Below are 23017 nucleotides of genomic sequence, written 5' to 3' on the forward strand. Positions count from 1 at the left end.
TTTCATTGCAGCAGTGCAGGCATGTACTTGTGCATATCACAATAACCTCGCCTTTTGATTTCCTATTTGTGGAAAGAAAGATTTGTATATATTTTCTCATTGATTCATGTGTGGCTGGCAAAGCTAGTAATTATTACCCACCTTAACTGTCCTTAAAGAGGTGGCTGTGAGCCATTTTTGTGAACCTTGTAGTCCTTCTGCTGAAACTGCTCTTATAGCTTGTTAGGTAGGAAGTTCTGGTACAGGGGTTCTTAGCCTCTTGCTTAATGGTATGGGTCTATGGCATAAAAAAGGTTGGGAACCCCTGTTCTAAGATGTAGACCCAGCGTATACTTGCTTGTAAGGAAATATGCTGGGCATTTTGCTCCCGTGAACCTGCTGACCCTTCAACTCCTTAATGGCAACAGTTAAGGGATTGGAAGTATCCCATGTGAATAAATGCAAGTGCACTTAGTAGATGGTACACATGTATGCCAATGGACTAAATAAATTTTCAGATTGTAATGACAATTCAACAGACTGCTTTGTCCTTCATGATGTTGAACTTCTTAAGTTATTGGGAGTTAACATTCAAATAAAATGGACTAAATCCCACCTCTGGATATTTGTCTGTTGGTCAAAATCTCTGAAAATATATCCTGGGTCCAACATATTGATGCAATTAATACGTACACAATGCTGGAAGAACTCAGCAGGTCAGGCAGCATCCGTGAGAAAAGAGTAGCCAACATTTCAGGCCGAGACCCTTCATCAGAAACATAGAAAACAGGTGGAGTAGGCCATTCGGCCCTTCGAGCCTGCACCACCATTCAGTATGATCATGGCTAATCATCCAACTCAAAACCCTGTACCTGCTTTCTCTCCATACCCCCGATCCCTTTAGCCACAAGGGTCATATCTAACTTCCTCTTAAATATAGCCAATGGACCGGCCTCAAATGTTTCCTGTGGCAGAGAATTCCACAGATTCACCACTCTTTCTGTGAAGAAGTTTTTCCTCATCTCCGTCCTAAAAGGCTTCCCTTTTATCCTTAAACTGTGACCCCTCGTTCTGAACTTCCCCAACATCGGAAACAATCTTCCGGCATCTAGCCTGTCCAATCCCTTTAGAATTTTATACGTTTCAATAAGATCCCCCCCTCAATCTTCTAAATTCCAGTGAGTGTAAGCCTAGTCGATACAGTCTTTCTTCATATGAAAGTCCTGCCATCCCAGGAATCAATCTGGTGAACCTTCTCTGTACTTCCTCTATGGCAAGAATGTCTTTCCTCAGATTAGGGGACCAAAACTGCACAAATATTCTAGGTGCGGTCTCACCAAGGCCTCGTACAACTGCAGTAGAACCTCCCTGCTCCTGTACTCAAATCCTTTTGCTATGAATGCCAACATACCATTTGCTTTTTTCACCGCCTGCTGTACCTGCATGCCCACCTTCAACGACTGGTGTACAATGACACCCAGGTCTCATTGCACCTCCCCTAATCCTAACTGGCCACCATTCTGATAATAATCTGTTTTCCTGTTCTTGCAACCAAAGTGGATAACCTCACATTTATCCACATTAAACTGCATCTGCCATGAATTTGCCCACTCACCTAACCTACCCAAGTCACCCTGCATCCTCTTAGCATCCTCCTCACAGCTAACACCACCACCCAGCTTCGTGTCATCCGCAAACTTGGAGATGCTGCATTTAATTCCCTCGACTAAATCATTAATATATATTGTAAACAACTGGGGCCCCAGCACTGAGCCTTGCGGTACCCCACTGGTCACTGCCTGCCATTCTGAAAAGGTCCCATTTACTCCCACTCTTTGCTTCCTGTCTGCCAACCAATTCTCTATCCACATCAATGCCATACCCCCAATATCGTGTGCTTTAAGTTTGCACACTAATCTCCTGTGTGGGACCTTGTCAAAAGCTTTTTGAAAATCTAAATATACCACATCCACTGGCTCTCCCCTATCCACTCTACTAGTTACATCTTCAAAAAAATTCTATAAGATTCATCAGACATGATTTTCCTTTCACAAATCCATGCTGACTTTGTCCAATGATTTCACCTCTTTCCAAATGTGCTGTTATCACATCTTTGATAACCGACTCTAGCATTTTCCTCACCATCGACGTCAGACTAACCGGTCTATAATTCCCCGGTTTCTCTCTCCCTCCTTTTTTAAAAAGTGGGGTTACATTAGCCACCCTCCAATCCTCAGGAATTAATTCAGAATCTAAGGAGTTTTGAAAAATTATCACTAATGCATCCACTATTTCTTGGGCTACTTCCTTAAGCACCCTGGGATGCAGACCATCTGGCCCTGGGTATATATCTGCCTTTAATCCCTTCAATTTACCTAACACCACTTCCCTACTAACATGTATTTCCCTCAGTTCCTCCATCTCACTAGACCCTCGGTCCCTTACTATTTCCGGATGATTATTTATGTCCTCCTTAGTGAAGACAGAACCAAAGTAGTTATTCAATTGGTCTGCCATGTCTTTGTTCCCTATGACCAATTCACCTGTTTCTGACTGTAAAGGACCTACATTTGTCTTGACCAATCTTTTTTTTTCACGTATCTATAAAAGCTTTTACAGATGGTGTTTATGTTCCCTGCCAGCTTTCTCTCATAATCTTTTTTCCCTTTCCTAATTAAGCCCTTTGTCTTCCTCTGCTGGTCTCTGAATTTCTCCCAGACCTCAGGTGTGCCGCTTTTTTTTTTGCTAATTTATATGTTTCTTCTTTGGACTTGATACTATCCCTAATTTCCCTTGTCAGCCATGGGTGCACTACCTTCCCTGGTTTATTCTTTTGCCAAACTGGGATGAACAATTGTTGTAGTTCATCCATGCGATCTTTAAATGTTTGCCATTGCATATCCACCATTAACCCTTTAAGTATCATTTGCCAGTCTATCTTAGCTAATTCACATCTCATACCTTCAAAGTTACCCTTCTTTAAGTTCAGAAACTTTGTTTCTGAATTAACTATGTCACTCTCCATCTTAATGAAGAATTCCACCATATTATGGTCACTCTTACCCAAGGGGCCTCGCATGACAAGATTGCTAACTAACCCTTCCTCATTGCTCAATACCCAATCTACAATGGCCTGCTCTCTAGTTGGTTTCTGGACATATTGGTTCAGAAAACCATCCTGCATACATTCCAAGGAATCCTCTTCCTCAGCACCCTTACCAATTTGGTTCACCCAATCTATATGTAGATTGAAGTCACCCATTATAAGTACTGTTTCTTTTTTGCACCCATTTCTGATTTCCTGTTTAATGCCATCCCCAACCTCACTACCACTATTAGGTGGCCTGTACACAACTCCCACCAGCGTTTTCTTCCCCTTAAGTGTTATGCAGTTCTAACCATATCGATTCCACATCTTCCAAACTAATGTCCTTCCTTTCTATTGCGTTAATCTCCTCTCTAACCAGCAATGCTACCCCACCTTCTTTTCTTTCCTGTCTATCCCTCCTGAACATTGAATATCCCTGGATGTTGAGCTCCCATCCTTGGTCATCTTGGAGACATGTCTCTGTGATCCCAACTATATCATATTCACTAATAACTATCTGCACATTCAATTCATCCACCTTGTTACGAATGCTCCTCACATTGACACACGAAGCCTTCAGGCTTGTTTTTACAACACTCTTAGCCCTTATACAATTATGTTGAAAAGTGGCCCTTTTTGCTTTTTGCCCTGGATTTGCCTGCCTGCCACTTTTACTTTTCACCTTACTACTTTTTGCTTCTACCCTCATTTTACACCCCTCTGTCTCTCTGCACTTGTTGCCATCCCCCTGCCACATTAGTTTAAAGCCTCCTGAACATCAGTAGCAAACGCTCCCCCAAGGATATTGGTTCCAGTCCAGCCCAGGTGCAGACCATCCTGTTTATACCGGTCCCACCTCCCCCAGAACTGGTTCCAATGCCCTAGAAATTTGAATCCCTCCCCCTTGCACCATTTTTCAAGCCATGTATTCAGCTGAAATATCCTCCTATTTCTACTCTGACTAGCACGTAGCACTGGTAATAATCCACAGATTATTACCTTTGTGGTCCTACTTTTTAGTTTATCTCCTAACTCCCTAAATTCACATTGTAGGACCTCATCCCATTTTTTACCTATATCGTTGGTACCTATGTGCACCACGACCACTGGCTGGCTGTTCTCCCTCCCATTCCAGAATATCCTGCAGCCGCTCAGAGACATCCTTGACCCTTGCACCAGGGAGGCAACATACCATCCTGGAGTCTTGTTTGCAGCTGCAGAAACGCCTATCTATTCCCCTTACAATCGAATCCTCTATCACTATAGCTCTCCCACTCCTTTTCCTTCCCTCCTGTGCCGCAGAGCCACCCATGCTGCAATGAACTTGGCTGCTGCTGCCTTCCCCTGATGAGACATCTCCCCCAACAGTATCCAAAACAGTATATCTGTTTAGGAGGGAGATGACCTCAGGGGACTCCTGCACTACCTGCCTACTGCTACGCTGTCTAGTAGCCACCCTTTCCCTTTCTGCCTATGTAGCCTTTACCTGTGGTGTGGCCAACTCACTGAACGTGGAAACGTTCTCGGCCTGAATCAGGAAACATCTCAGCCCAAAACGTTGGCTACTCTTTTCTCACGGATGCTGCCTGACCTGTTGAGTTCTTCCAACGTTGTGTATGTATTCTTTGATCCACAGCATCTGCAGTTGTATTTTTGTGTATTGATGCAATTACAAAGATGAGATAATAACCACTATATTTCATTAGGAATTAGAGGAGACATGGTATGTCACCAAATATTCTTGCACATTTCTACAGATGTACTGAGGAGAACATTCTAACTGGAGAACATCACCATCTGGTAAGGGGGTGCCTACTGCACAGGATTGGAAAAGCTGCAGAAAGTTGTGAACTCAGCCAGCTCCATCATAGTCTGATCATAAAGAACACTTAAAAGACTACCTCACTAGCAAGCAGAAAGACAATGCCTCAAAAAGACAGCATCCATTGTTAAGAAGCCCCATCACGTGCTCTTCTCATTGCTATCTTCAAGGAGGCGGTACATGAGTCTGAAGACACACACTCAACACTTCATACCCTCTGCCATCAGATTTATGAATAGACAATGAACCCATGAACACTACTTCACTATTTTTTTCTGTTTTTTGCTCTCTTTTTGTCTAATTTTTAAAATATATCTTATTCTATTTTTATTATTATGCATTACAATGTACTGCTGCCATAAATCAACAAATTTCTTGACATATGCCAGTGATATTAAACCTGATTCTGATTTACGAGGCCTTGTAGATGATGGTAAGGCTTTCTGGTATCAGAGTAGAGACACTTACAACCAGACCCTCAACTGGTCTTGTAGCCACTGTATATAATCTAATTTAGTTTCTGATCAACGGTGACCCCAAAATGATGACTGTGGGTGACTCAAGGATGGAAATGCCATTAAGGGTAGATGGTTAGGCTGCCTCACATTGGAGATGTTCACTGCATTGTCCACAGATGCTGCCTGACCTATTGAGCTATTTCTATTATGTTCTGTTTCATTTTCTGATTTCCAGTATCAGCAGATTTTTGTTTCTGAATGAAAAATTTTAAGCTCTTATATCATACATTTTGAATCTATATATAAAATCTATAAAACTTTGCAATTGAACTTTTCATATTGAGAAGACTACTAATGACAACAGCCTTTATTGTTCTGCCAAGTCATCAGGTGGTGAAAGGAAAGCTTCGTTCATTTACTTTCAACATTGTCCTTACCTCATTCTACAAATAAAGGAACGTCTGGATCCCATACACATTCTCATGGAAGACTGCTGCCCTTCCTTTTTAACTGTGCCAGTCTTGAGATCCAGAATACGACCTAGGTTTAGAAACGAAACAAAATGGATTATGGAAAATTGCTTCTGGAATTATTAATTTTGGAATCCTAGATTATGTGCTGAAATACGACAACACATAGTGCAGATTCACCAATGATACAACAACAGTAGATTGCATCCAATGTAGAAGCACCAATGTAGTCACATGTCCCAAGAGGTTTCAAAACGATTTTATCAAAAAAAAGCAAGATGGTCAAGTGGTAAAATAAGGTTCAAAATTAGTCTGAAGCTAATTGGGTGGAGCCTTTACATTATTATTGATAGAACACTGTGTTCAGCAATCTCAAATAATAGCCTTCATTTTTTTTTTAGCTCCAGGTGTTAGTCCCACTCATACACCACTTGACTCAAACTTTGCTGCTTTACATCTCCATTCCCATCCCCCCCCACCCTCAAGTTTACTTACTTATTCATTCACATGATGCAAGCTTTACAGGCAAGATCATGATGTGAATTTCAGTGAATTTGTGAACTCAATTTATGAGTTTGCCATTTCAGAGAACAATGTAAGGCAGTAACACCTTTCTTCATTAAGAAAACCAAATGAATTTTTACAGCCATCCTGTGTGTCATGGTCAATGTTACTGATACTCAAGATTTATTTAATATTTTAATTTAAACTCCTAAACTGCTATTCAACTTAGAATAAAAGACTCACAGTTAAGTTACTGCACAAAAGGAGCCCACTTCATTGCAGCTGTCTATATCAGCAATCCAACTAGTTCCACACCCCCATCCTCCTGCCAAAGCCCAACAGTATGTGAAGACCAAAAGAAAACTGCAGATGCTGGAAATCTAATATGAAAACAAGTTGAAAACTGAAATCTTATGATTTCAATCATAGTCACAGCAGCCTCTCCAGTTCCAATCAATGGTAAAATTTCTTGTCCTGTTCATCTTTTCTATGACCGAAAAACACTGCTGATCATAAAGAACACAAAAATCTGTAAGTCTACCTCATTAGCAAGCAGAACAACAAACAAACGTGAGGAGCAGGTCCTAGCTCTGCGGTGTGGTCTACTGCGACGACTTGGGGAAGTGGCTGTCAGAAGTAGTGCACAAGAACGCAGAAGCAAGGTAAGCAAACCGGTATTCAAGCGAGACTTAAAGCAATCCCTGCAAACCCACACTCCTGACAATTCTACTTGCTAATGTCAGATCATTAGAAAATAAGATAGAATATGTGACTGCATCTGAGCCAGTGGGAGATGAGGGTCTGCTGCACACTTGCCCTGACAGAAAAATGACAGAGTCATCCAGTTATAAGGCCTAATCTTCTTTCGGGTGGGGAGAAACGCTGCAGCCTCAGGGCAAGACCCACAGAGGAGGTCTGTGTGTCTTCATCAATGGTGTGCGAATGGCCCACTGCTCACCAATAATGATGTGCAGCCCCTTCTACTTACCAAGGGAGTTCAGTGTCATTGTGATTATTGCTGTTTACATCACCCCACCACCCCCCACCCCCCACCCCATGTTAGTGCTGAGGAAGGGCTGCAAGGCTCCACTGTACCATCTGCAACCTTGAAGCCAATCACTCTGATGAAGTCTTCATTGGTGGTGGTGACTTCAATCGTGCCAACTTATAAACAGTCCTGTCAAAGTTCTACCAGCATGTCAACTTCACAACCAGAGGAATGAATATATTAGACCTGGTTTATACTAATGTTCGTGGAGGCTACCAGGCTGTCCCTGTCCTCCCTCAGATATTCAGAGCACATATCCATTTTGCTAACTCTGCATAAAGACTACTAGTTAAATGAGTCAAACAAGTTTACAGGAGATAAGGACCTGGCCAGAAGGTCCAACCTCAGCACTGCAAGACTGCTTGGAAAACATGGACCGAAGCACTTTCAAGGAGGTGGCTACCTACAATCAACAATAATGAATATGCAGGGTCAGTCACTGTCTACACAGGAAAGCGCAATGATTAAACATTACACTGCCAGGGCAAACCAGAAACCATGGCTAACTCCAGAAGTTTGTGCACTGCTTAGGGATCAGGTCACTGCCTACAAATCGGGGGTCAAGACAACTCTAAGGACAGCAAGAGCTATGATCTCCAGTGCCATCAGGAAGGCAAAGTGTGAGTACACACAGAAAATTCAGACACCTTTGTGGCACCAGGGACATGTGGCAAAGTATACAAATCATAATCCATTACAAGACCACCCTACTCATCAACGACAGTAGCGCCTCTCTTCCTGATAGGCTGGATGCCTCCTATACATGATGCATTGAATGATATGACATCAAGGAAAGCCCTATTCTCTCCCTGAGGAACAGGTGCCTTCTCTGGCTGCAGCCAACCTGTGGGGACCCTAGCCAGGGTAAACCCACACAAAGATATGGAACCAGACAATATCCCTGGTCAGGTGCATAAGGATTGTGCAGCCTGGCTAACAGAGGTCTTAACAGATATATCTAACATCTCTTTGAAACAGTTTACTCTTCCTACAGGCTTCAAGACAGCCGCCAGCTGTCTTGTTCAAGAGAACAACAGTAACTGGCCTAACAATTGCACTTGGTGGCACTAATCATGAAGTGCTTTGAGTAATGGTAATAAATTCTATGAAGTATCACGTTGCTACATTGGACCATTTCCGGTTCATCTGCTGCTGAAACTGATGCACTGAAGATGTCATAGCCTCAGTCCTCCATTCTGTCCTGAGCCACATGGTACACAATGTCTCACACACAAAGATGTCGTTCAGCTTGGTGTTTACCATGATCGTCCCTCAGAGACTAGTGGGTAAGCTGAACTCATTGGCTCAACACCCCTCTTTGTAACTAGATCTTGGACTTCTTGACAGAAAGACCCCATTTCATCTGAGTTGGCAGCAACATCCCAAGATCCATCGTGCTGGGCACTGGTGCCCCCTAAGGATGTGAGCTCAGCCCACTGCTGTTCATGCTGCTGACTCACCACCGCACTGCCAAATCCAAATCAAGCAAATCATGAAATTTGCTGATGATACTAGAGTGATTGGCCTCATCAGCAACAACACTGAATCTGCTTATAGAGAGGAGCTAGAGAGACTTGTCAACTGGTGCAAGAACAACAACCTGAGTCTTAACGTGGCCAAGACAAAAGAGATGACTGTGGACTTCTGGAAGGTGCAGGTCGACCACTCTCCATGCCATGGAAAGAGTGAAGAGTACAAAGTTCCTTGCTGTGCGCATAACACCTCCTCACAAGTCAAGAAGGTACAGCAGCAACTACACTTTCTGAGAAAACTGAGGCATGCAAGACTCACTGGCCCCATTCTAATAACTTTCTACAGGAACAACACTGAGTGATCTGTCTGGTATAGAAACTGCAAAGCATTAGACACAAGATACAAGAGGATAGTAAAAACCATCAAGAGGATCACTAGGGACTCCCTCCCCCCATTTGTGACATTTACCAGGAATGTTGTAGACAAAGGGCCCAAAGCATTGTTGAGGATCCCTACTACCCACAATCTCTTTAACTCACTACCATCAAGAAGGACAAGGAATGCCAGACTGGATTACAGATTTTACCCACAGGCTGTGAGACTAACGAATATCCTGCCGCCATTGAGGTCCTTTCACTAAGACAGCAAGCTGTTTACTGCATTGTTTACCTGTGCTGTGCACTACATGCATTTTGAATTATATTTTACTAATTTATTTATGTTAATATTTTGGTTTATGTGTTGTGGTTGGTATATGTTTTATGGGGCACTGTGGTCCACAGAAACATTGTTCTATTTGGTTGTAATATGTACAATCAGATGACAATAAAAGAACTTGAACTTGAATATTAACTCCATCTCTTCCTCCATGTGTGGTCTGACTTGTTGAGTATTTCCAACACTTTATGCCCAAGTTTGTTTCCTTTCAAGTTCTTTTTTAATGCCATCACTAAATCTGTCTTCACTACTAATCCTAACCACTCATGGTAAGGAAAGATTTTGCAAAAATTGCAATTTGACTCCTTTGCCTTCATTCTATGTACTCTGATCAATGATCCATTTTTCTAATGGAAACAGATTCTCTCTCTACCTTCACACTTCATGATTTTAAATACCACCATTAGATTTGTGCACAACATCCTTTTCCACAAGCAGTACAACACCAGATACTCCTGTCTATTTACGTGGTTGACATCCCCTGTTCCTGAAATTACACCAGTTTGTCTCTTTTGCACCCTCTTCTGTCCAGTCCACAACTGGGCACAATACTCCATTTATAACTGAATCAGTCCTTTTCAAAATTCAGTATAACATCCGTGCACCTACTTTGATTGTTAATAAAGCCAAGGATCATATATGTTTTTTAATTACTTTCTCAGCTGCCATGCACGTCATCAATTCATGCACATTTCATCTGAATTGCTCTGCAATATTCCCACTAGCTTGTATTGTCATTCCTCATGTTTCTAAAAGGAATATCCTATTCCATCAGTCTCTCTTTTTCCCCTGTTTAATGCTACCCATCAAATATTTCACTGCACTCTCAAGTTTTGAAACATCAGCAAATTTGAACACACTGCCCTACATCCCCAGGTTATTAATGTATATTCAGAAAATCGATGGTCCTAGAGTGATGTAGATTGCTGAACAATTCCCTGTAGTCCAAAAAAAGAACCTCACATTCCCACTGTTTAATGAAATCTCTTTCCTATCCATGTTTCTAGAGTCCAATTTATTGGGGATGCGGGGTGGGGGGGGGAGAATGAGGAGGAGGGTGTGAGGGGGGAGGAGGTCAAGGACAAGGAAGAGGAGGAGGAGGGAAAAGAGGAAGACGAGGAGGAAGGCGAGGAGGTGGAGCAGGGCGAGGAAGAGGGTGGGGAGGTCGATGTGGACAAGGAGGAGGAGGGCGAGGAGGACTAGGGCAAACAGGAGGACGACACAGAGGAGGATGAGTAGATGGAGGAGGACGAAGAATAGGTGGAGAAGTACTTGGAGGAGGAGGACAAGGACAAGAAAGAGGAGGAGGGTAAGGAGGAGGGGGAGGAGGAAAGCGAGGCAGATGGCGAGCAGTTTGTCCCATGAAGGTTACCAAGCCTTTATCTGACAGGACCTTGCAAGTTCATTTGCCACTGATGTGAAACAGATCTTCTGGACTCACATGATCAACCTTAACAAGACAATTCCAACTCCAATAAATGTTGGAAAGCCCAAAGAAACTCAAAGAATTTGTAGACTTTAATGAAGGTCAAGGGATTCTTTGCACCATAACCCCACACATTTTAGTAGATGAAAATATTTGACACAAATGAGAAATACAAACTTCTCCAGTTTACAATTACAGGCATGAGGAGTAGCAAGAGGAATACAGAATTTATTTACAGCTAATACTTCCAGTTTAAGATTGCACTACTGAATGCATGCTCACTAGTCGTTCAAAAGGCAAGGAATTCGACTAAAAGCATTACTAGTAACACCTTTTCTGAAGTAAATTGTAGTAAGTTATCTCTGCATACAATGACGTGGCAAGCAGAAGCGAAGCGAATTTGAGGGATGAACCATGCTATTACATTGCAGAATCGACACAAATGGAGTAACTCCATACAACTGCCCTGAGTGTGAGGCTGGATGGCTCTGGGCACTGAGCCACTGAGAAAAATTGAGAGTGGCTTCAAGCTATGCAGAGAGATCTGGGCCCAAAGCGAGTTGCCAAGTGACATGGTCTAGGCCCGGAGTCTTTCAGTGTTGTGATCCTAGTGTGAGGTATGAAACACTGTTTGTACCATTTAAATGATATACTGGAAAGACAGGGTGTTGTGATAGGAGGCGAGAACTAATTTCACTCACTCTCCTGCAATGTTCATGCCTCTCTCCATGGCACTGTATCTATAAAGATTGCCCCCTGCTACTGTGCTCCATGCCTGCTGATATGATGGACTGATACCAAAGCCTGGGCCTACTCTGGGCTGCTCCGGAGTGTAGATCTAAGGACACATTTTGGTTTGATTGTTGTTGCTTACTTCTGATGCTAGCATGATTCGTGTTTCCTCCCCCCCTTTCTCTGTGCATCGAGTGTTCATGCTTTTTTTAATTGGGTGCTTTCAGGTTTCTTGCTTTCTGGTTGCCTGTAAGCAAACAAAACTCAAGGTTGTATAATATATACATTCTTTGGTAATATATGTACTTTGAATCCTTGAATAGATTATAGCTTAATCCACAAGTTGGGAGGTATCACGACAACGTACTTTTGGACCTGATATAATACCAGCTTACATTTTACATTTAGAGTGGATTACATTTATCACTCTAAGCTATACTAGTCACAAAAAAAATACACATCTAGCTTTGGTGATAAATAACCTCGAACTGGCTCCATGACATTGCAAACATTTTGAAAAAAATATGCAGCTTTTCCCTTGTCCAAACCCATACTTTCTATCTTTGTTTTGTCATTAAGCATGAAAACCCAGCAAAATAAAATCACAGATCATTGTGTGAAAGCATGAAATTTACTGCAAAGAAATCCTTAGCAGTTTTGAGCAAGAACATGAAAAATATGTTAAACCTAAGCAGTGCTTATGCCTTTGTGAAAATTGACATTGAACTTTTGATGTGGAATCAAAAGAAATGGAATAATACAGGAAATTTATTATCAATATGGAAAACAGGAGAAGTGGAGCAGCATGAATTACACAGTGGTACATTAGGCATGATCTTCATCGGTAGGTTGAGAAATCTGAGAATATGGGGAGATAAAAATTGGGATTTGTGTAAATGACTACTTGATGATCATGCATATTTGAGGGATTCATAATATTATCAACCAATTTCATCAAGTCAATTATCAGTCTTCTCTTTTCCTGATATTAAAGACTCAGGGCATTAGTGGCGGACCAATCGGTTTGCAGAGAGACAGCATTTCGCACAGGTCGTGGAGAAGAGTTTTTAAAAAAGAACATTTCGCAGGGCTTGGCGCATTAGTGGCGGACCAATCAATTTGCATAGAGAAAGCTTCGCACAGGTCAGGGAGAAGAGTTTAAAAAAAATGCAGCATTTTGCAGGGTTTGGCGCATTAGCAGCCAATCAATCGATTCGCAATTCATTAGCAGGGTCATAGCAAAGCAGCCATTATGTGAGTGGACCAGTGTAGGAGTGGGAACTTGAGGCTTTGACTCAAGAAGCTTTGGCGAGGAGGCCCAGGTGAATAGCAGGTAAGGCTTTTGTAGTGGTTGAATAAAAAGTCACTAAATTACAGCTAATGAAATAAAGTAGGGATAATGCAGGATCAGGTGATGTGCTGTAGCTGCATGATGTAGGAGCTGGTGGACCCCACTGTGGTTCCTGGTGATCACATCTGCGGCAAGTGTTGGCTGCGTGAGGAACTCGGGATCAAAGTTGATTTCCTGGAATCTGAGCTTCAAACACTGCGGCACATCAGGGAGGGGGAGAGTTACCTGGATTCTCTGTTTCAGGAGGCAGGCACACCCATTAGATTAGCTGCCTCAGATTTGGTCTGTTGTCAGGGACTAGAGGGTGTGACTGCGAATGAGGTGCATAGTAGGATCCAAGCAACAGTGCTGGAGGAGCCTTAGCCCTTGAACTTGTCCAACAGGTCTGAGATTCTTGCTCCTTGTGTGGATGAGAGTGGGGGTGGTAGGAAGGATGAGCAACCTAACTGTGGCTCTATAGTTCAGCGAGACAGTCGGTGGTGGGGGGGGGGGGGGGGGTGGAAGAGAAAAATAGTGGTAATTGGGGATAGTATAGTCAGGAGAATAGACAGAGTTCTCTGTCGTGAGGATAGAGCATCCAGAAGGCTGTGTTGCCTGCCTGCTGCCCAAGTTTGAAACATCTTATCTGACCTGCAGAGGAATTTGCAGTGGGAGGGAAAAGATCCAATTGTGGTGGTCCATGTGAATACCACTGACATAGACAGAATGAAAAAAGAGGTACCACTGAGGGAATTTGAGCAGCTGGGGACTGAATTAAAAAGCAGAACCAAAAAGGTGGTAATCTCTGGATTACTATCTGTGCTACCTGCAAATTAGCATAAGGGCAAGAAAATTAGAGAGTTAAATAGATGGCTCAAGGATTGGTGTAAGAGAAGTGGGTCTGAATGCATGAGAAATTGGCATCAGTATTGGGGAAGGAGGGGGCTGTTCCAATGGCATGGACTGCAACTGAACCGTGATGGGACCTGTATCCTAGTGAATTGTTTACCTGGAGCTGTGGATAAATTGTAGGGGAGTGGGTTCAACAGATTGGAAAATTATGGATAAAGTAAAAAACTGTGGATAAAGATAAAGTAAAATCAAAAGATAAAAAAGAAAAAAGAGTGAAGTCGTGCAAAAGAGAAAAAGATTACAAGATTTTAAAAGAACAGTAAGTGTAAGGGCGCTTTATCTGAATGCCCATAGTATTCAAAACAAGGTCAGTGAACTTGAGGCACAAGTCAGTACAAATGGGTATGTTTTAGTGGCCATTACAGAAAGATGGTTGCAAAGTGGAGAGGATTGGGAATTAAATATCCTAAGACATCTGGTTATACGAAAGGATAGGCAGGAAGGTAAGGGAAGTGGGGTAGCACTCTTAATTAAAGATGAGATCAGGACGACAGTGAGAGATGATACAAGATCTAAGAAGCAGAATATTGAATCCATCTGGGTAGAGATTAGGAATAGTAAAGAGAAAAAAATCTCTGGTGGGAGTTGTCTAACGGCTACCGAATAATAACATTACATTGGCACAGGCATTAAACAGAAATATCTGAGGCATGAAAGAATGGAACTGTAGTGATGTACTACATATAGAGCTAGATATGACAAGCAGTCGGTAAGTCATTTCGAGACTAGTTTATTCAAACTTCGCGGCGCTGGCATTTAATCCCTAGTGCCCGCCCTCTCTGGGCAGAAATGACATCAGAGGTGCATTACCAAAGTCTCCCCCCGCGCGCTGGCTATTTGTGAGCCGGTTCGCCTACGCAGAAAGTGGGTCGCCACAGAACAGCAGTTATCATGGGGGACTTTAACTTGCACATAGATTAGATGAATCAAGTTGGTCGAGGCAGTCTTGAGGAGGACTTCATAGAAAGCATTTGTGATAGCTTTCTTGAACAGCACATTACTGAACCTACAAGGGAATGAGACAAGTAAAGTTAGTGACCTTGTAGTTAGGGATCCTCTTGGAAAGAGTGATTACAATATAACTGAGTTTCTTGTAAAAATGGAGGATACAAGAGTTCGATCTAAAACCAGTGTATTTTGTATAAACAATGGAGACTACAATGGGATTTGGAAGGAACTGGCTAGTGTAGACTGGGAACACAGGCAATATAGTGGGACAGTTGAGGAAAAGTGGAAGACTGTCAAAGAAATTTTTCATGGTGCTCAACAAAGGTATATTCTAGTTAAAAGCAAGGAAAGTAAGTGTGGGGAGAGCCAGCCTTGGATAACTAAGGAAATTAAAGAAGGCATCAAACTAAAAGCTTGTGCGTACAAAGTTGCCAAGTATAGTGGGAAACTGGAAGATTGGGAAAACTTTAGAAAGCAACAAAGAGTCACTGAGCAATAAAGAAAGGGAAGACAGATTATGAAAATAAACCAGCACAACATATAAAAATGGATAGTAAAAGTTCTTATAATTATATAAAGCGGAAAAGGATGGTTAAAGTGAATATAGGTCCCTTGGAGGACGAGAAGGGGGAATTGATATTGGGTAATGAGGAAATGGCCGAGGCTTTGAATGACTATTCTGTGTCTGTCTTCATGGTGGAGGACATGTCTAACATGCCGAAGAGAGATGATATGGATGCAATAGGAGGTGAGGACCCTGATACAATAGCTATCACTAAAGAGGTAATGCTGAGCAAACAGATGGGCCTGAAGATAGGTTAAGGCCCCCAGTCCTGATGGAGTGCATCCCAAGGTACTGAAAGAAATGGCAGAAGTTAGAGTAGAGGCTTTGGTGATAATTTACCAAAATTCTCTAGGCTCTGGGCAGGTTCCGGCAGATTTCTGGCAAATGTCACACCATTGTTCAAAAAAGGATGCAGGCAAAAGTTAAATAACTATAGGCCAGGTAGTTTATTATCTACAGTTGGGAAAATGGTTGAAGCTCTCATTAAAGAAGAAATAGTGAGGCATCTGGAAAGAAATGGATCCATCAGGCAGATGCAGCATGGATTCAGCAAAGGCAGATCCTGACTGACAAACTTACTGGAGTTCTTTGAGGATAGTGGGGAACAGATGGATGTTATTTACTATTTCCAGAATGCGTTCGATAAGGTGCCGCATAAGACTTATCCATAAGATAAGGATGCACAGAGTGGGGGATGATGTATTAGCATGGATAGAGGATTGGTTAACTAATAGAAAGCAAAGAGCTGGGATACATGAGTGTTATTCTGTTTGGCAATCAGTGGTGAGTGGCGTGCCGCAGGGAGACCGTTGCTGGGCCCACAACTGTTCATGATATACATTAACAAACTGGAAGCGGGGACTGAGTGTAGTCTATCGAAGTTTGCCGATGACACTAAATTGAGTGGAAAAGCAAATAGTGCAAAAGATACCGAGAGTCTGTAGAGAGATATAGATAGGTTAAACGAAAGGGCAAGGGTCTGGCAGATGGAGTACAATGTCGGTAAATGCGAGGTCATCCACTATAGAAGGAAAAATAGAAGAGCAGATTATTATTTAAATAGTAAAAAATTGCAGCATGCTGCTGTGTAGAGGGACTTGGTATCTTGGCATGAATCACAAGAATCACAGAAGGTTAGCAGGCTATCCAGAAGGCAAATGGAATGTCAGCCTTCATTGCTAGAGGGATTTAATTTAAGAACAGGGAGGTTATGCTGCAACTATACAGGGTAGTGATGAGGCCGCACCTGGAGTACTGCGTGCAGTACTGGTCTCATTTGAGGAACGATATACTAGTTTTGAAGGCTGCACAAAAGAGATTCACCAGGTTGATTTGAGATGAAGGGATTAGACTATGAGCAGAGATTGAGTTGTCTGGGACTGTATTCGCTGGAATTCAGAAGAATGAAAGGAGATCTTATAGAAACATATAAAATTATAAAAGGGGTAGATAAGAGGCAGGAAAGTTGTTCCCACTGATAGGTGAGATGAGAACTAGGGGACATAGCCTCAAGATTCGGGGGAGTAGATTTAGGATGGCGATGAGGAGGAACTGCTTTTCCCAGAGTGTGGTGAATCAGTGAAAGCCTCTGCCCAATGAAGCAGTGGAGACTACCTCAGTAAATATATTTAAGACAAGGTTGGGTAGATTTTTGCATAGTAGGGTAATTGAGGGTTATGGGGAAAAGGTGGAAATGAGTCCATGGCCAGATAGCCATGATCTTATTGAATGGCAGAGCAGGTTTGATGGGCCAGGTGGCCTACTCCTGCTCCTATTTCTTATGTTCTTAAAGAACAAACAATCAATTGACTCTAGCAGTAACAGGCAATCACTGCTTAACAGGATAATCAGAGATAAATCAAGAATTACTGCCCTAAATCAATAACTTCCCATCATGAAATGTCATTGAAAGAAATAAGAAGAAAGCCCTTAACTCTGAGTGGAGTCATCGGGACACCATCGTGACGGTGTTCTTTTAGCAGGCTTTCTTATTTTTATGAGGTCGAGTTGCTAGCTCGACACTCAACCCAACATGGATGGAAAGCATGCAAGGGAGCCTGCGGATTCAAACTCGGGAGCCTTCACTCTGGAGTCCAGCGCTGATGCCACTACACCACCAGCCGGCTATTGAATGAAATACTAACCCTAAATCCCACTCTTCCCAAAACATCAACTTCCATTTTCCATAGATGCTGCCTAACCTGCTGAGTCCCTCCAGCACTTTGTTTGTGCCACTCAGTTAAATCTCATCTAATTTTTCTACTGTCTTGCTGCTTATAAACAGAGCTGCTCTTTGCTGTTTTCTCACCACTGAAAAGATCAATATAACATGGTAACTCACATTTGTGACCATTTGTTGATCAAATCATGATAATTATAATATTTATGTTTCCAGCTGTCTCACCCTAGCATCCCTGATGTGACATTCACGTCAGAGGCATATTCCTCTCTGCAAAACAATCCAAACCATATTGTCCTGGGGAAATCTGTAAGAGGCTATTTCCTGGATAATCTGACCTTATCCACAGCACAGACAGAGAGCTGCAGCTACTTCACTCTCCCAACTCCCTGAATTCTTTAGATTCAGCCCCTGACCAACACTGTTGACTGCCCTTCTGTCAACACCTTTCAAAATAACAAAAATCTACCCCCTTACTCATTCCAATACTTTTCGCTGTCATACCGCTTACCAACATCAAATTGCTGTTATTTCTCTCCATGCCTTGTGGCTTATCGGGCAACAACATTGGCATTTCTTTAGCACTTTTGTCTGTTTTTTATGAGGGCAAGTTGCTAGCTTACTAATTGCTAGCCAAGTTGCTGCCCAACCCAGCAGAGATGGAAAGCATACAAGGAGCTGGCTGGTTTCAAACCCGGAATCACTCGCCTCGACGTCCACTGCTGATACCACACCACCACCAGCCGGCATAACATCAAATAAGATGTGGAGAAACTCAGCAGGTCAGACAGCATCTGTGGAGAGAAGTGGTTGGTGAGTGCTTACTTCCCTCCACGGGTGCTGTCTGATCCACTGAGTTCCTCTGGCAAATTGCTTGTTGCTGCAGATTCCAACATCAACAGTCTTTTACACTTACTCAGCGGCTACTTTATTATGTACACCTCCACATTAATGCAAAATTTCTAATCAGCCTCTCGTGTCAGCAACTCAATGCATAAAAGCACGTAGACACGGTCATGAGGGTCAGCTGTTCAGTACAAAGTCAGAATGGGGAAGAAATGTAATCTAAATGACTGACTTGGAATGATTGTTGGTTTGAGCATCTTAGAAACTGTTGGTCCTCTGGGATTCTCATGCACAACTTTCTCTAGAGTAGGGTTTCTCAACCAGGATTTCATTGAACACTACAGTTCCGTAAGAGTTAGCCAGAGGTTCTGCGAAAGATTGGGATTAAAAGACATTGCTTTTTTGAACTTTGCACACTGTGCATTGCTAGTGCTTGCAATGGTGGACAGTGACCAAGCAGCCCCATTAGCAATCTCTTTAGAGGTCTCTCAGCCCAGTAAGCCAGTACGCAGCAGGACTGTATTTATTTGGTTGAGTCCATTCTCAGTTTTTGATGCAAGATAGGGCTGGCCATTGATAATTCGGTGAGTGCTGTATTGCACGGAGGGGAATACAGAAGGCGTGAAGTGTGCTTTCTGATCATTGAATAGATTATGCCCAACTTGGGCTGTGACATTAGCCTCTCCCTCCCGAATTACCTCCCCCAACTTCCCCTTATGAAAACAAACTCTACCAGTGTAGTAAAAAATTGGAGGGAAATTTTCATTCTAAAGAAGGAACTTTTACGCACCATGACTCAGCTGCTGGCCTGCCACTTTGCCACTGTTGCAAATGTTGTAAAAGGTGGATTGTGTAGGTTAGAAATGAATTGTGTTGTGAAGTTTTCATTTTTTTTTGCAGTTTTCTCATTTAGTTATTGATTACACTTTTTTTTACATTTTATTAACCTCTGGTCTGACGGTCAAAGTCTTGTACAAAATTGTGCCTTAGGCTATATGTTTATTCATATTGCTTGGCTTATAGTTTTAGTGACTGTACTATTCAACATTGTCAATAAATTTTAAAGTTGTAAATAGTATTAATTAAAATCAATTTACAACCTTTATTTAAATTAAATCTGAGCCTATCTTTAGAAAAATTAAACCCATTTTAAGCCAGTTATTTAACAGAAATTAATTATGTTTGCTTTATGAGCTTTTACAATTTATAAAAGGGAAAGGAAAAGATTAATTTCAAGAAAAGCTTACTACCTGTTTTTTTCAGGAAATGTTGGCTAAAAAGTCATCCTCTACTCAGCATTGACAATTATTTTTGGATTATTATATCTCTACAACTTACTGATCATGCCAACGTTTCATGAGCTGTAGGTATTATCATTTTAACGCAGGGGTTCCCAGACACCTGAAAATTATTTCAAGGGTTCCTCCAGAGCAGACAGGTTGAGAAACACTGCTCTAGAGTTTACAGAGGATGGTGCAAAAAACAAAAAGAAACATCCAGTGAACCACAGTTCTATAGATGATAACGTTTTGTTAATGAGACGGGTCAGTGAAGAATGGCCATACTGGTTCAAGCTGACAAGAAGGCAGCAGTAACTCAAACAACCACACATTACAACAGTGGTATACAGTACAGAAGAACATCTCTGAATGCACAACACATCAAACCTTGAAGTGGATGGGAGACAGCAGCATGACCATGAACATACATTCAATGGCCACTTTATTAGGTACAGCAGGTACCTGAGTGTGTGCTCCATGTTGCTAGCCAGTCTCTCTCTCTCTCTCTCTCTCACATGATCTCCATAGACCCCAAACACATGCTACGCTCGTAGTCACATAACCACACTTAACCCAATCAGAAAGCTGACTAGATCCACAGCGAAATCTTGAGTACAATTTTGGGAGAAGCCCACTGGCCAACACATTTGTAAGAGAAAAAGCCCAAAATAGTTAGGATTGCATCATATTTTGGTGTGCTAGCATAGTGACCGAAGCAATTGATTTTTCAATGAGTATACTGAAATCTCTAGTGAAAGGTTCTGGTATCATACTTGTAAATTACTTTTTCTTCCTTGTTCTACATCTCTATATTCTTTTATGCAATTTGGAACTACAATTATGTACATTACTCTAAATTATGTTTAAACAAGCTTTTATATTAGATGACACCTCTACATTGCTTTTCAAATTGAAGTCTAGAAACAAACTTGTATGTAACTTTCAAGTGTCTACAAATCTGGAAAAGGAGCACTACTATCAGACTCAGAGAACAACGCAGGAAAAGTGTTTACAATATCAGAGCCAACTTGATTGAAGCAGTGATGGCTTACAATTAAAAAAATCCCAACCACCTCAGTTGTGCCATTGGGGATCGATATCTCACATTTCTACTTTGTCTGACACAAAGTACACTGCAGATCAACACATAAAAACAAGCTGGATGAACTCAGCAGGTCGGGCAGCATCTGTTGATTGCTTGTTTCAACGGATGCTGCCCGGCCTGCTGAGTCCATCCAGCTTATTTGTACATGTCTACTTGGTCTGAGCTGTAATGTTCAATTCCTCACAAACCGACAAATCCCAATTCTGCTGGACAAAGGAAGCTATCTCTCTGACATGTATTAAATATGTTACCACAGTGCACACAGAGGATCTCACACAGAGAGAACAAGAAGGGGAAATTGGAAATAGATACTCATTTATAAACTTGACTATCCAATGACATGTGGTGGAACCCATCTGCATGCATACTAGATTTACAAAACCTGTATTCCAATTTCCCCCTCCCTGGTGAACTTCTAACCTTTTACCTTCTAAAGACATGATTTCATTCAAAACTGCTACCTACATCCTACATTGCAGAAAGTCCAGTTATAGATTCAGAGAGTCGAACTGCACAGGCCACAATCTTAACATGTCTCTTCATTTGTTTCCTCTCCCTCTCTGCCTTCATTAATCTGTCAATCAAATAACTCCACAAACAACACAAAGACCCCCAATCAGAGATATTTTATTTAGGTCATCAGACATAAGTGCAGAATTAGTCTACTTGGCTTAGAGTCTGCTTTGCCATACCAGCATGGCTGATTCATTATCCTTCTCAACCCCATTCTCTTCCCTCTCTCAATGCCATGACCAGCCAAGAACCTATCAACATCTGCTTTAAATACACACAATGACTTGACCTCCACAGCTGTCTATGGCAATGAATTTTACGGATTCACCACCCTCTGACTAAAGAAATTCCTTTTCATCTGTTCTAAATGGATGTCTCTCCATACTGAGGCTGTGCCCTCTGATCCTAGACTCACCCACTATAGGAAACATCCCTCCACATCCACTCTGTCTAAGCCTTTCAATAATTAATAGGTTTCAATGGGATCCCCCCCTCACTCTTCTAAACTCCAGGCCCAGAGCCATCAAATGTTTCTCATATGTTAACCATTTCATTCCTGGAACCCTTCAATTCAACCTCCTCTGGACCATTCATGCTAGTGTTTTTTCTGTAATACCACTGTATCTTATCTTGTTATGCTGCCTCATGTGAGTCATCTTGTCAAAGGCTGTCTAGTAATCCGTACACAATATCTACTGATTCGCCTTTCCCCTTAAGAAAACCACAATGATGATGACCTATTTTATCAGGCGCCTCCAAGTATCCTGCAACCTTATCCTTAATAATGGTCTCTAACATCTTGCCAACCATTTAAGTCAGGCTAACTGGCCTGTAATTTTCCTTCTTCTTCCCTCTCTTCTGAAAGAGTGCAGTGACATTTGCAATTTTCCAGCCCATAGAATTATTCCAGAAACTATTGATTCTTTTCAAAAAATATCAGGGGATACTTGCGTAACGTTCTGTAAAGGTATGTTCCAGTGAGGCACAGAAAGGATGGTAGGATACAGGAACCGTGATTACAAAGGCTGTTGAAAATCTAGTCAAGAAGAAAAGATTACGAAAGGTTCATAAAACCAGGTAATGATAAAGATCTAGAAGATTATAAGGCTAGCAGGAAGGAGCTTAAGAATGAAATCAGGAGAGCCTGAAGGGACCATGAGAAGGCCTTGGCTAGCAGGATTAAGGAAAACCCAAGGCTTTCTTTTGTGAAAAGCACGAGGATAAGACATGAGAGAATAGGACTAATTAAGTGTGACAGTGGAAAAGCGTGTATGGAACTGGAGGAGACAGCAGAGATGCTTAATGAATAAAAACACAAAATGCTGGCAGAACTCAGCAGGCAAGACAGCATCTACGGGAGGAGGTAGTGACGAAGTTTCGGGCCAAAACTCTTCATCAGGAGGGTTTCAGCTCGAAATGTTGTCATTACCTCCTCCCATATATGCTGTCTGGCCTGCTGAGTTCTGCCAGCACTTTGTGTTTTTATTTATTTCCAGCATCTGCAGATTCACTCGTGATGATTAATGAATACTTTGCTTCAGTACTCACTACAGAAAAGGATCTTGTTGATTGTAGGGATGACTTACAGCGGATTGAAAAGATTGAGCATACAGTGGCATGCA

General features: G+C 42.0%; 1 protein-coding gene across 4 annotated transcripts in view; it reads right to left on the reverse strand.

Moving 5' to 3' along the window:
• arnt2 (aryl-hydrocarbon receptor nuclear translocator 2) overlaps positions 1-23017 on the reverse strand; it is a 364666-nt gene that overhangs the window by 238297 nt on the left and 103352 nt on the right. For all 4 annotated transcript variants that reach the window (XM_059952585.1, XM_059952584.1, XM_059952587.1 and 1 more), the window contains one exon: positions 5785-5887. In XM_059952585.1, the coding sequence (XP_059808568.1) occupies positions 5785-5887 (103 nt within the window). The remainder of the gene's footprint in view (positions 1-5784; positions 5888-23017) is intronic.

The sequence above is a fragment of the Hypanus sabinus genome, chromosome 28 (assembly GCF_030144855.1).
Source record: "Hypanus sabinus isolate sHypSab1 chromosome 28, sHypSab1.hap1, whole genome shotgun sequence".
In the NCBI taxonomy this organism is placed as follows: Eukaryota; Metazoa; Chordata; class Chondrichthyes; order Myliobatiformes; family Dasyatidae; genus Hypanus; species Hypanus sabinus.